Source organism: Callorhinus ursinus, unplaced genomic scaffold (genome assembly GCF_003265705.2).
Source record: "Callorhinus ursinus isolate GAN/ISIS: 27379988/994484 unplaced genomic scaffold, GSC_fseal_2.0 scaffold7, whole genome shotgun sequence".
NCBI lineage: Eukaryota > Metazoa > Chordata > Mammalia > Carnivora > Otariidae > Callorhinus > Callorhinus ursinus.
The window spans coordinates 26,641,209-26,655,513 of NW_027397069.1; the positions used below are offsets into that span (position 1 = coordinate 26,641,209).

General features: G+C 39.9%; 1 protein-coding gene across 3 annotated transcripts in view; it reads right to left on the reverse strand.

The window, feature by feature from the left end:
- Positions 1–10,666: 10,666 nt before the first annotated feature.
- The window catches only part of LMO7 (LIM domain 7), a 192,941-nt gene continuing 189,302 nt past the window's right edge, over positions 10,667–14,305 (reverse strand). For 2 of the 3 annotated variants that reach the window (XM_025875264.2, XM_025875265.2), the window contains 3 exons: positions 13,992–14,100; positions 12,776–12,878; positions 10,667–11,445 (listed from right to left, as the gene is read on the reverse strand). In XM_025875264.2, coding sequence (XP_025731049.1) covers positions 11,423–11,445; positions 12,776–12,878; positions 13,992–14,100 — 235 coding nt within the window. In that variant the 3' untranslated portion in view covers positions 10,667–11,422. The remainder of the gene's footprint in view (positions 11,446–12,775; positions 12,879–13,991; positions 14,101–14,305) is intronic. The other variant, XM_073894434.1, reaches the window with a different exon arrangement.

The following is a 14,305-nucleotide window of genomic DNA, read 5'->3' on the forward strand; positions in this document are numbered from 1 at the left end:
TACCACTTTGCTTCTGCACTTACCACCTGCCATATTTGTGTGTCTCCCACCATAATATAAGCTCTTATGTAAGAGGGGTGACATGGCCTGTTTTGTTCACTGCTTTATCTGCATTGTTGAGATCAGCGACTGGCTCAGAGTGGGCACTCAAAATATATTTGTGGTTTGAATGAATAAAAATGTGGGTATGTGTGGGGAGAGAGAAAGAAAGATGCCCAAATCCATTGAGGAGTTGATCTAATGAAAACTCTTTGGGTTCAATTAACACCGTGAACATGCAGTTCAAAGAAGGAACAGGAGCACCCCCCCATACTCCTGTGGGCCCTATGCCTCTGCCCACTTGGGTCAGTTGCATTTTTCACTTTAACAGGTGATAATTCTAGCAATCTACTCTTACCTTTCTTCGAGGACCCCCAGATAAAACAATCTAAAATGAATCGAAATCGTATTTTAAAAAACTGGCAGTTTTAAAAATCAAGACCCGAGTGTCCTGGCAAATATCTGCCTGCCCCACAAAGAGAGTCAGCAAGAAACAGTGCAGCCAAATCCCCACTGCAAAGGGTAGTTGGCTCATTAGCGGAGGAAGCATGGAAATTCCTGAAACATGACAGTCTCTCAAAGCTGGGGTGTTTCCAGGGAGAGGCACCGTCTCTCCAGGCCACTGCTTAGCGCGCGGAAGCCTTCCCTAATCCATTCCCAAGCAGAAAAAAAGGGCCAAAGCCTGATTTTGAAATAAGGCCTTACCTTCTCCAGGACTCAACAAGCCCGTAGGAGACAATGATCATTTAAATTTCCTGTTAATCTTTTAGCCAGTCTCCTGTAGGATTCAGCTCTGGGCTGTGCTCAGACTACTAATATTGGACTGATCAGAGATTCAAAAGCTGACTAGAAAGTTATCTGGAAGGGGAAAGAAAAGAAAAGAAACCAAAAAACAAAACCCACTCTGGATTTTCCCATCTTGTGCCAACACTGCCACCTAGTGTTATAAGTACAGAAAAGGAATTCTGTGCAGTAAAAATCCTCACAAAGTCCAGAATTAGGAACACGGACGCACCCTATGCTCTTTGTCAATTTTCTAAGATTGTGTCAATCCGCTTTCATCTCAAAAGCCGAAGTAAAGGTTTTAGAAAACAGCTTCTATTCTTTCTTCCAAAACTCAGCCACCACCATTCAGCCAAGAGTTAACTAGTTTTGTTTGTTTGCCAGCCACATTTCTAAGAGCTTTACAGGAGTTGACTTGGTTCTTGGTCCCAGGAAGCTCATGAGATACAGGCAATTAGTAACCTGCCTATTCCTTGTGTTTCGCACATGAGAAGAGTACGGCCGGGAGAGGAAAGTCAGTCTGTCAAGGTCATACATCTAGTAGATGCCCCGCCACAGATCCTGTGACTTTCAACACTCACTGTTGTCTTAACCATTACACCGTCCTGACTTCATACGTGCTACTTGCCATGAAGGCGATACAAAATAATTAGAAAACTTGGAGCTAACCCTCAAGGAGTTGCGGAACAAAACAATACAGCTCTTTACGGAAAAAGCAAGATTCAGGGTGAGACCTCGTGCTGTATCTCCTCACCTACGGCTTTTCCCGTGGAGATGCAGGTCTCTGGAAGTTCAAGTTTCTACCCCCAGCTGTGTTATAACCAAATAGAGTGAGTCCCACCGCTAATGGTCCAATTCTCCAGCAGATGTAAATCTTCTTCACCTAGGGTAATAAAAATACATTAAAAGGATGTAAGATGGGAAGATCCACACAGGAAAAGACAGGCCTAAATTCCAGTTCTGGTCTGAGACACCTTAATTCAATTCAATTTGCTTCTTTGGCTTTCAGTTGCTCATTGTTCTATGCCATCTACCATTTAGGCAGAAGTTTTGTTAAAAATGAGCTGGCAAACTGAAATTAAAATAAAAGCTTTTAAAAATGAGCTGGTAAATTTTCATCCCATTATAGTCACTCATTGAATCTTGTTTGGGTATACCTAAACAAATTACTTCAAACTCTAAAATGCATCATTTGAAAATATTTTAAAACATATTAGTTTCCAATGAGAACTGTTATGCATGAAATATTTATGGGGTTTTTTTTTGCAACAAAACCCTATGAAAATGGGAACTTTTTAAACATTAATTTTCAAAATATTCTATGGCCTATGCTTTTTCAAAAGGAGTTATTTTTTATTCATTTTTAAATTAGCACGTTTATTGTACAAAAAGATTATTAAGTTTATGTTTTTGTACTTTAAATATCTACTAGGCAAGCCACAGACAGCCAAGGAAAAGGAAGAGGTCAACAAATTTGGAACACTTTTCTTGCAAAGGAAAAAAATGGGTAACATCTTCAGCTACTGCCAAACAGAGTAAAGAAAACAAAAACATCGAACATTATTGCCATCAAATATAGCAAAAATAAAAATTAAAAAAAAAACTCCCAAGATTTTCATGGTCATTCTCTATTTGATTACAAAGTGTTATTCTAGTCTGGTAAAGATCTTGTTTTTAAAGAGTTAGAAGAGTGGTTGCCAGGGGGCGCCTGGGTGGCTGAGTCGGTTGAGCGTCTGCCTTTGGCGCAGGTCATGAGGATCGAGCCCCTCATCGGGCTCCCTGCTCAGTGGGGAGCCTGCTTCTCCCTCTCCCGTTCCCCTGCTTGTGCTTTTTCTCTCTCTGTTTCTCTGTCAAATAAATAAATAAAATATTAAAAAAAAAAAAAAAAGAAAAGAAAACTGGTTTCCAGGGGTCTGGGCAGTGGGGGAAATATAGGGTGAGCTTGATAAAAGAGTAGTAACTCTCAGTTACAAGATGAATAAGGTCTGAAGATCTAATGTATAAAATGGTGACCATAGTTGATAACACTGTATTGTATACTGAAATCGGCTGAGAACTTAAGTGTTTTCACCCAAAAAAAAACAGAAGAAATACAGCGGTCTCCTCCTTATCCTCAGGGAATACATTCCAAGACCTCCAGTAGATGCCTGAAACCATGGATAGTATCAAATCCAACATATACTCTTTTTTCCTATGTACACATACCTACGCTAATACTTAATTTATAAATTAGGCACAGTAAGAGATGAACGGTGACTGATAACATAGAATTATAATAATATACTGTAATAAAAGTTATTTGAATGTGGTCTCTCAAAATCTTACCCTTTTTCTTGTATTTGATGGGAGATGATAAAATGCCTAGTTAATGAGACGAAGTGGTGAATGATGTAGGCCTCATGAGGTAGCCTTAGGCCACTATTTTTTTCTGACCATACATCAAAAGTCAAAAGGAGGATCATCTGCTTCCGGATCCTGGGGCAGGGCGGGGGTTTTAACTGAAACCTCAGAAAGCAAAAACCAGGATAAGGGGGCACCTCTGTATGTGGGGTGATGGATAGGTTAATTGACTCAACTGGGGGACTCCTTTCACAATATATATGTGTATCAAATCCATGAAAAAAGATCTTTATAAAATTAACATTTGTGAATTTCTGGCTACAATTTAAAGCTAAAACTTGGGGAAAATGATGTAAAAATAGCTTAATCATAGTGATAATATAGAAAACTCTGTGCCTATGTCCTGTAACCTCCGTTTTATTCCAAAATACGGTTTCATCAATGTGTAAACATGCACAGTTTTACCACAAATAATTTGTAATACAGAAATAATTTACAGTTGATTAGGTCTTCTGGGATATTTCCCTTTTGAGGGCTTATAAGAAATAGTTCTTGTATTCCATCACTGAAACAGAATTTAACAAATACCACATGCTGAGATATGGTGCAGATAGATACCTGTGCTAATAGCAAACCTCCTACAATGAATTGTTTCAGGTTTGTTTCTTCTTGACTTCAGCAATGTTTCCTATGCCTCTTCCCTTAATACTTGCTGCCAAAGGAACACATGGGTGTGTCAGTTTCTATGCTCTTGCCAGTATCTCAGCTATTTTAACCTCTGCAGGAAGAACCAGAGGATTTGTCTTTCTACTATCTGCAAAAGACACCTGTAAACATTTATCCTTGTGGTATGTTTATGTAGTATGTGAAAGACAGGTTGAATCTTCACTTTAAACATCACTGACAATTTCGTAGAGGTTCTTTTTCATGCTCTTCATGCTCAGTTTTTTTCAAATCTTGCAAGGTGATGCCACAAGTAAATTGTAATACATCAGAACATGCCAACTGAGGGCACCATCGTCAACCCCTGCACGGTGTGGAATTCCCAGCCTGCCATTGGATACTTCGTGGTTTTTGTACCACACGTGATTAACAGACATAAAGACAGGCATCGGTGTGTCAACCCTTCTCTGAACTATTACAGAAGCTTCAAGTTTTCCTTTTGAAACATACGTTAATGAATATAATATATTCTTCCTACAACACAGTGGATCATCTTGCTTGCACCTCATTTTGGAGACCACTCCCACAAGAAATGCTTCATGAACCAGAAAAGCAGGCAGTGTCCAAGTCATTGGAACCACCATCATCCCACTGAAAATTAAGTCGACTGAGACTACAAATGCCATTTTATTAATCTTTTAGTGATGAGCACACATGTATAAATACAATTTGAGAGAAATATTTTTTGTCAGAATCATCCTAATATACTCCCTTTAAAGAGGCATGAGGGAAAGGTATTAACTTCTATGTGTAGTTGGTAAATAGCAAAGCGGCTGTGGGATGCTGAGTAATGCCCCCATCCTAATCTGGAACCTGTGAATGAGTATGGGGCGGGGGGGAGATGACCTTTTGCTAATAGAGCAGACATGTTGACCATGGGAGTGACATATTTGAGGAGAAGAGATGGATGCTGAAGCAGAATCCTGGATAGGTTGTACTGCATAGACCTCCAAGCCATTGATCAGATGGGGAAGGGGACACCCCAGGGGATGCCACCATGTAGGGCTAACCAACTAGAAAGCCCAGAGAAGACAAGAGGGCTGCAGTGACCTTTGGCATAGAAACCAGGGGGAACAAAGTGATCCACAGGCCCACCACAGGGCCATGACTCTGGGGTTGTAAGTAGATACTAATTTCAATGACAAAAATGTTTAATTTTCATAGCTGAACCTCACGGTTATGAAAATACCACATTTGCTCTCATGTCCCTAATAAACCTGGCACGTAGTGAGTACTCAATAAACACTTGTTAAAGTGAACTCAGGTAGTAGGAGAGGCTCTTCCCTGTCTTCTCTCCTCTCTGCTCCCATCTGGCCTCCTCTGCATCTAGGAGCTGGATTCCCCAGACTAGAACTTACACATAATCAGAATGAAGGCATCATGTCCATCTTAAACTTCATTATACCTCTGAACTTGAAACTGCCACCAACTTGGCATTTTATGACTAAGGGATTGTAGGGAGCTCATCTGATTTGGAGGCAAGAAATGCATTTAAGAGCACACACAGACTTCCTCTGGCCATCTTTGACGGATGTTTTCCTGCTGCCATGGAACAGCTCGGAAAGGAGAATGAGCTTCTGATAAATGCAAGAGGAGCTCTCTAGCCTCAAGTAGCAACAGGCAGATCAATGCCTCACATGCAGGTCTGTGACACTGAAGTCATTACGGATCTAATAAGGCATTTTAGCTTGAAACAAAAAAAAACAAAAACAAAAAAAACGTAGCAGCAAGTAGCACGCAAAAATATGTAAGCTAAAAGCCTGAATTAACCTAAAAAACACTGCTGCATTGTTTTCCTGATTTCTGCCAGGCCTCTCCTATGGAATGTTAAATAAATCCTATTTTTTCTCTAATCTAATTTTAATAGCAAGACGCTTTAATAATCTTCCACAGGATTGTGTTATAAAATTGGTGTTGAAAATACTCACTGTCTTGCCAGTACTTACCAATACCTACCAGGAAGAGCTCTGAGGATCTTGAATAGTGAAAGCGCTAAAAAGCTTCACACAGAGTTGTCAAACAGAATCTTCAAGAGTTACGGGGTCAACTGAATGTGTTAAATGATATCATGGGATTATAGCATATAAAATCAATAATTTCAAGAAGCTTAAAATTTAATCATAAAAAGATGAGTATTTAACCCATGGTTTCCTTTCATGAATTTTTATCTAAGAAACCTGAAAAAGTATATTTTGCACACTTTTATATAAACAAAGTATTCACAAATTATCCAGTTTCCCAATTTTTCACCTCATCACCACGAGCTGATCTTTTATATTTGCTTGAACAGATTAAATTTTCTATCAACTACTCCCTCAAATGGTCCTTGTTGGATATGATAAAAGGAAATACTCTCATTCCCCCCCTGTGTCTTCTGTATGGTTAAGAAACTCACTGACAAGGCTTTAATTATAAATGCAAGACAGGGTCTTGCACAAAGCAAATACTCAATTTTCTAGGGAATTTGTAAAGGCTAACAATGGTACACGTTGTGGCCGACTCCCCAACATTTACTCAATCATACTCCAATCAGCAATTTCATGATTTGGAAGTTGGACTCTACTTAAGGGGGTCCTGATTACCAGAGGATAGGATTACCCTTGTTTCAAATATAGGCAAATAGCCTAAGTCCAGCCAATGAGGACAGAGGTCTTTCTAAAGGCTTCTGAAAAAGATCCCCTACACACTTAAGAGCAATGAGGAGTCAGTCTCTCTTCCAGTGCATATGAACGAGGAAGCATGAAGCCTATCAACCATCTTGTAACCATGGTAGTAATTACCCTTGGGATGAGGCCACCCTCGTGAATGGCCAAACAGCCTCAGATGAATGATATGGGTCTTTGATGACATTAAACTGCTGAATGAATCGACCTTCTTGACATCCTCTCAGGTGAATAAATAAACTTTAATTTGATCATGTAAATGAACAAACAATGGACACCATTTTTTTCTATTTAAACCCAGCTACCTTTAGAGACTTCCGTTCACATGTCAACTTTACAGTGCGTCTAAAACAGAGCTCATCTCTAGCAAAAGCATCCACCTCTAACCTACCCAAGGTTGAGGTCCCAGAGCTATTCTTTCAATAAATACCGTTTAGGTCTTGTCCCATTTCGGAGTCATGATCTCTCACCTTATTCCTTCTTGCGGTATCCCCACCCTAGGCCAGACCCTCAGATGGATACACTACCACACACAGACCACCAAGGGATCTTCCCGTTCCTCTGTAAAACAGGCCAAATGGTGTATGGTTTTGATGGGAATGCAAAGCAAGGAAACAAACTGTGGGAGTTTGGCCTCCACTCAAATGGTATTTTGTTCCTTCTACATGATCTGCTAAGATTGTGCCTGCTCTTAAAGATGCTGTTCAAATATAAATTCTGCTGGGAAGTCACTTCTTCTCCCTTAGTGTAAAGGCCTCGTGGCTTCTCACACACTGTAGTTCCCTGGCCTCTCACACTGGGTACAAGAGTCTTGTGGGTATGTGCTCCTCTTCTCCATAGGAGAGTAAGGATTGCTCTGTATTCATCAAATATACTCCCAGCACCTACGTGCTTTATGACAAGAATCCTGAAGTTGGTTTTTTTCCTGTCTCAGTCTCATGGATTTTAAGGACAAATTAGGGTTTTTTAAGGCTATTTTTACTGACATGACCTGGGACCTATATTAACATGTGTTTAATCCCTCTTCCAGATTGCAGGGATGGATGTTAAAGTAGAATCCCAGCCCTGCCATATCCTATTAGTCTTGTCCCTCAATTCTGATAGGCAGTGCTGACTATTCATATGTAGCCATTGGAATCCAGAACATTTCTATTTTTTTTTTTTTTGGTAGTTCTCACCCTGTGATATAAATGAAAATTAGGTAAAAAGCCACGAGTACATTCTTGCATAGAACAAACTTTCATGCTACTTTCCTTTCTGCATTTAGCACTGCAGAGGTTCCAGTCTTCTCAGGAATCCATCCTTGGACATCTTCTCTAGTTATTCAGAACCCAGGGGAGGTCTTCCTGATTCTCAGCTTAGCATTTGTCTATATCCTGATGGCTCTACATCCATCTCTCCGGCCTGACCCCCTGAACTCCAGACTTGCATAGCCAGCTGCCTACTCCACGCTGTCATTAATCATCTATAGACTGTTCCACCTTACCATGTTTAAAAACCAAACTTCTGATCTCCCCACCGCACCACCCCAAATGTGCTCTACCCACAACCTTACCCATTTTAGAAAATGAAGATTCTAACTTTCAGCTCCTCAAGACAACGCTTTAGACTTTGACTCTTCCCTTTCTCTCACAATTCATCCTACCTGTCATCAGATTGTCAGCTTCACCTTCAAGACACAAACACACACTACCTCATCTGCCCACTCCTCATTACCTGCCCTGCCCCTACCCTGCTGAAGAACACATCTGCCTGGACAATTTCAGGGTAGTCCAGACCCGTCTCCCAGCTTTTACCTTTGCCCTTCTGTAGTCTGTTGTTCACACAGTGGTCTGTAGTCCTTATAAAATGGTAATTCATTTCCCTCCTCTGTTCAACCCTCCAATGTCTCCCTCTCTCATTCAAAGTAAGAGCCAAAGTCCCAGAAGAGTCCGCTGACCTGTGCCCTCCCTCCCCACATCTCCCATCCTCTTTCTCATTCTGTTCTAACCCCACGGTGGCTTCTTGAACACACCAAATATTCTACCCTAAGACTTTTGCACGTGCGGTTGTCTATGTCTGCCATGCTTTCCCCTCCCCTGTAAGGTTTGCACCCTCATTCTTTCAGGCTTTGGCTCAAAGGTCAAAGAGGCAGCCTCTGACAACCCTTTATAATTATAAAAAGCACGGCCAAACTCTCGTTGCCAGCACTTGAGTATCCTCCTTAACACTGTGTCACTTCTTCTTCATGACCCTTATCATGGGTTATATTTTCGTGCCTTTATCTTTCTCTCTCCCAACTAAAAATCGAAGCACAATTAAAAGCAAGACTTCGAATTTACGTGTTGTTCTATCTACAATGCCCCAAACTGCCAGGGACATAAGGTATGAATAAGCAATATTGAATGACTGCCTCTTTCCTTGTTCCTAGATGAAGCAACACATACTCACGGGTATATACAGAGGTCCTGTAGAACCAATGTCTTAGAAGAAAGCCTCTAAAAACTGTCCTAACAATTTGTACTAACAAAATTGTCATCACTGAGCAAGATAATGTGAGAAACATGAGAAAAAAGTCCTAAGAACATACTGAGAAGAAAAGTCAACAGAATAGATGAAAAGACATGAGGCTTAGATGAAAAGGACTAAAAGAAAAGATGTCGGATTGGAAAACTAAAATCACCACATATGAACTAAAGCTTGCACTAGAGACCTGAACAAGCGGAATTAACAAGACAGAAATTGAAGCAGTGGTTTATTTATTAATTTTTACAGCTACTGCATATTGAGGGCTACTGCACATCAAGCAGACAACAAGGCAACAGAAATTCATTTTGGTGAGCATGTACGGAAATGGACAAGCCCACATATTGCCTGTGGGATCTAAGCTGGTGGCATCTTTCTGGAAGGAACTTTGGCAATATGTACCATGACAGCCTTAAAAAGGCATATTTTAATCTGAGCTTATGTTCTGAGGCAGTAATCTCATATCTATGAAAATATAAAGAAATAAGATATGAGTCCATCACAGGATTTAAATTAGAAATATATTTATATGGATATAGCTAATCATATCATACATATTAAAATGTTCATTAGAAACAGTTGAAATACACCCAGAATTATCAACTAAACATTAAAAGCACCAAACAATGGAGCACTATGCAACTATTAATAAATAAATAGAAACGATTTTAAGAACACAGAAAAATTCACAATCCAATGCTAAGAATACAGGGTAAATAGATACAGAATGAGTTCAAATAGAGCTCTTGTCTTTGGAGTTTGGGAATTGAGAGTTATATTTATGCTTTGGAGCATTTGATCAATTTTCTTCAATAAGCACATTCTTTTTTTTAAGATTTTATTTTTAAATAATCTCTAAACCCAGCATGGGGCTTGAACTTATAACCCTAAGATCAGGAGTCGTATGCTCCTATCTACTGAGCCAGCCAGGTGCCCCAATAAGCACATTCTTCATTTCAGATTATTAAAGTAATACGTACTAAAAAACAAAAGCAAACTAAATTTTTAATTTTCTCCTATATTAGAGCTTCTTATTTCTAACTGATTCCAAATACAGTTCTCATGCCCTAGAATTATCCATTCTACTTTCACTGTTATAAAGGATTCATGCAAGTTGATATTTTTGCTCAACGCATGCTCAAGTTTTGTATTCTTGCCTCACCATTCCAGATTTCTAAAACAAAGTACATTTGGGTTTTTTTTTCCTCTATAGATTTTCTAAACTCACTGCTATTTTCCTTTATCACTGGGGAAGCAGAGATTCAAGATTTTATCCAAATGACCCAACAATTCACCACTCATTTCACCTCTTACCACAGAAGTGTACAGCATTCAGAAACAACCTTCCATCAGAAATAAAGTTCCTAGTGAAATTTTTCAGTAAAAACAGTATCAAGATTATGGTGATAATTTCATAGGTAATCACACATATCCAACTTGTCATATTGTATGGTTTAAATATACAAATTTATTTATATGTCACTTTTTATCTCAGTAAAGATGCTAAATAAAAAATATCAACACAAGTTTAATACTGAAATGGGACTAAAAGGTCTGGGAGGTAGACAAACACATACACACACACAGAAGAAAAAAAGAGAACCAGTCCTTAATGCATCAGCAAGTTTATTTACAAACGCAGTGGAACAGAAAGGCTTATTAGTTCCTGGAGAAAACTTTTGGTATACAAACCATGATGATTCTGTATTAATGAAAAGAAGCAGCTTTCTATCAGGCATTGCTTAGTGATCATTCTGGTGAAGAAAACAGAGATCCCCTCATCAAGCAAATAAAATGTCACATATGCTAAAAAAATTTTTTTAAAAAGCACAAATTACATAGATGAAAAGAAGGACACAGAAAGCAAATTTGTGGGTAGATTTTAGTGAAATTTTCTATATGGTTCTGCATTAATTTAGTATACATTACAATAAACAGAGCAAATGCCATTATATATTTATATTAACTATTTCAAATAATGTTTCAGAACCTTTTAAAAAAAACAATAAAATAACCCTCTTCAAAACACCACTAGAAAGTCAAACTAGATCAATATCAGCGTCAAAAATATTTTGAAGTTCTTATTTTTCCCTTGTGCTTTTAAGATGTTGAATTCAAAAAGTAAATACTGCACTTCCCCCCCACACACACAGAATCACCTTCTTATAAATAAACAACAACAAAAATACAGGTTCTACCAAGACTATAATACTCTGATGTAATCTAGAGAGGCAAAAAATTTAAAAAAAAAAGTGTTATCCTTTTTAAAAAAAAGCAAAAATGACAATACAACATGTATTTATAGATCTACATCAGCAGCAACCACCTCTTCTTCTATCTGCAACAGTGTTTTCGTATGGAGGCTTACATCACATGGCGGTTGGCCGTCCAGCTGATCAGGCAAGGAGAAAAAAAGAAAAGTACTTAGGATAGAGAAATACTTGGATATCGCCGCCCGGGATACATAGCAGTCATCACTCAGAGAAGGGCCCCGTGAGGTAGAAGAGTGACCTGTCACTCACTTAAGATAAAGCAAGGCAAATCACAGCCTCCATTCTAGAACCCTTTCTTTGCAAAAGTGAAGTAAATATAAACTGCTGATATAGAAGTAAGTTACACTCAACTCTCTATTATTTGTACTGGAGGAGAGAAAAGGCATGGGCAATTTTCCCCTGAAGATTCCAAAAATCAATTCTATTTGGCTTGGGAATTTGATTCAAGAGAGAAAAGCGCACACACATACACACACTCCCGCCATTACGTGCCCAGCCTTGCCACTCTCCAACCGCAGTGGTCATGTCCAGAAAAGGACTGGACGCCGGGGAGCGAAGGTTCACAACCCGCTGACAGATAAAAGAGAGTTGACCGGGCTGAAACCATTTTCAAAGCACTCTTCACATAAAGGGCCATGTAAATACCTCAGAGTTCAAAAGCAAATGGTTTTGCTGATACCACTTGTAACACCCTTTCACAATAAGGAAGAAACACATGTTACCAGCATCAAGGTCCAAAATATCGATAGCAGTAATGGTTGTCTTTATGTGGCTATAAACGATATGCAATCTATTGGAGCTAGCCTCGGTTTCATAACACACAAACAAAAACATGCTTAGACACAAATTCGCATGTGAAGTTTTTGAAAAACTCAGTTTTCCCAAAAATGACACCCAAACACCATAAAATCAGAATTCATGTTCTCCTTTTAAAAATATTAACCATACTAATATATGCTTATATAGTAACAAAGCATAAGCTATTCTTTACCACCTTTTTCAAACCACTGTTTTTAAAGTTGGTCATGTTCTAAGTCACAGAAACAAAACCCACTGTGAAGTAACAGAAATCAGCTGATGATGAGGGACTGATTCTTAGCCAAGAAACAGATTACGGTCTACCCAGAAGGATCATTTTAAACTGTCTGTTTGGGTTTGTTGATAGCCTCAAGTCACTAGAAGTTTCTTCTAATGGATGCCGTCCTGACTCAGGCAGGTGTCCCCCTCCAACTCCTTGGCCCCTCAACCCTCCCGAGAGTGGCTGGAGTCTGGAGCACTGACCCACTCACCATACTTGCTTTGAAGCGGGGGCACACACGAAGCTTCCTAAAGCCTGGAATTCTAAGGCAGGGAGCTGGAGGGGGACATGGCTGCAGGTTCAGGGAAATGCATGGGAACCCGTGGTCTCCTTAAAAGACAAGAAATTTTCTCCCTGATTTGCTCTCTTACATTTGAATCTGAGATAGCAGTCGTTGCAGTAGAGTTGGTGGTTTCTGATTCTGACTTCGGCTCCTGAGGAGGAGCCTCCGAGGTCACACTCACAGGCCACACACTGAGGGACAAAAAAGAACCACCACAATCAGTCAGTTGGAGAACTCTCAGGGCACTCCCGGGGCAGGGAGGGGGGAAACTGAGCAGAATGCAACTTTTAAGCTCTTAGAATTGTTTCAGCAAAGAAAAAAAAAGCCCAAAAGATAATTAGTAGATTAAAATCAAGCCTGCCAGATGAGACATTAAAGAATACATAAGTCTAATTTTAAGAGCCGAAATGATCATTCTAAATATATCAAAAGAGTAAAAATGATCTGCTGATTGGCCGGAAAGAATTGAGTCTTCATTTCTTACAGGGGAATGTGAGAGGATAAGGCATTACATGGAAGAACCAGAGAAGTGAATGGGGAGGGAGTGGGGTTCTGGCACTTTCCTCTGAGGTGGGCAATGCCTGGTGGCCTGCTGCCCCAGCTTGACGAGTGTTTGCACGTGGCACTTGCACTTTGAGACTGCATATATTGGTTCGACATACCCAAACACTGATTATTTTGACTGGTTCTGCCTGCCCAGGAACTACTCAAGCCAGCGACACACGGGCTTAAGCAAGCTGTGTTCTGCAGGACTCCAGGAATAAGAACCAGAGTCTCTTTCTGGCACAATGCAAGTTCTAGAATCACACAGATGTGTCTCTAAAGACAGAGAATGCAAAATGAAGTAAATTACAGGTTTAGTTCTTATGTGCAAAAACCCATCAGGTATAAGCAGGCTTTGCAATCGTAAAAATATTTGACAATGCTCTTCTTTACATACCCTCCCTATCAAAGCTAGGCTCTCAGGCACTCCGATTTGCATGTCCCCATGCTGTTAATAACACTGCTAAATTATATTTCAAGTATGCCTGTGACAGCATGTTAAAGAAAGGACATATAAGCTATAAATTTTACTCATAGAATCTTAACAGACTAAAGACCAGAAGTGCACAGTGTTCTGGATTTAATTTTTGAGACTAGGTTCAAGATTTGAGAACAGGCAATTTGCGATTCAAAGTGCAGCACAGACTGACAAAATGTAGCACTGAGTTGGTTAGTGGGACATTCACACCCAGCCCGCCAAGAAGCCATGCGCTCTCCAAGCAAAGCTTTGCGGGCCTACAGGCTGTTCGTCTCGGTCTCACCTTAAAACAATGCAAATGATAACAAAGACCCAGGGACTCGATGATCATGGCGGCTCCTTTGCCCAGAATGTTATTACAGTAGGAGCACACACGCTTCCCACTGACTGACCTAGACACGGAACGAGAACGGAAGGGAGGCTTTCATCGGCGCAAATCAAGGTTACTTAAAATCACATTCTGGCATTAACATTAATAATTCTTAGGAAAGTATAGATCTGTGGGAGGAAAACTGTCACCAACCAACCAAAGTATGCTGTGTTGTACCTCGAAGGAGCCCCGCGTGGCGGTTCTGAAACCCTTGACACCTCCTTCAT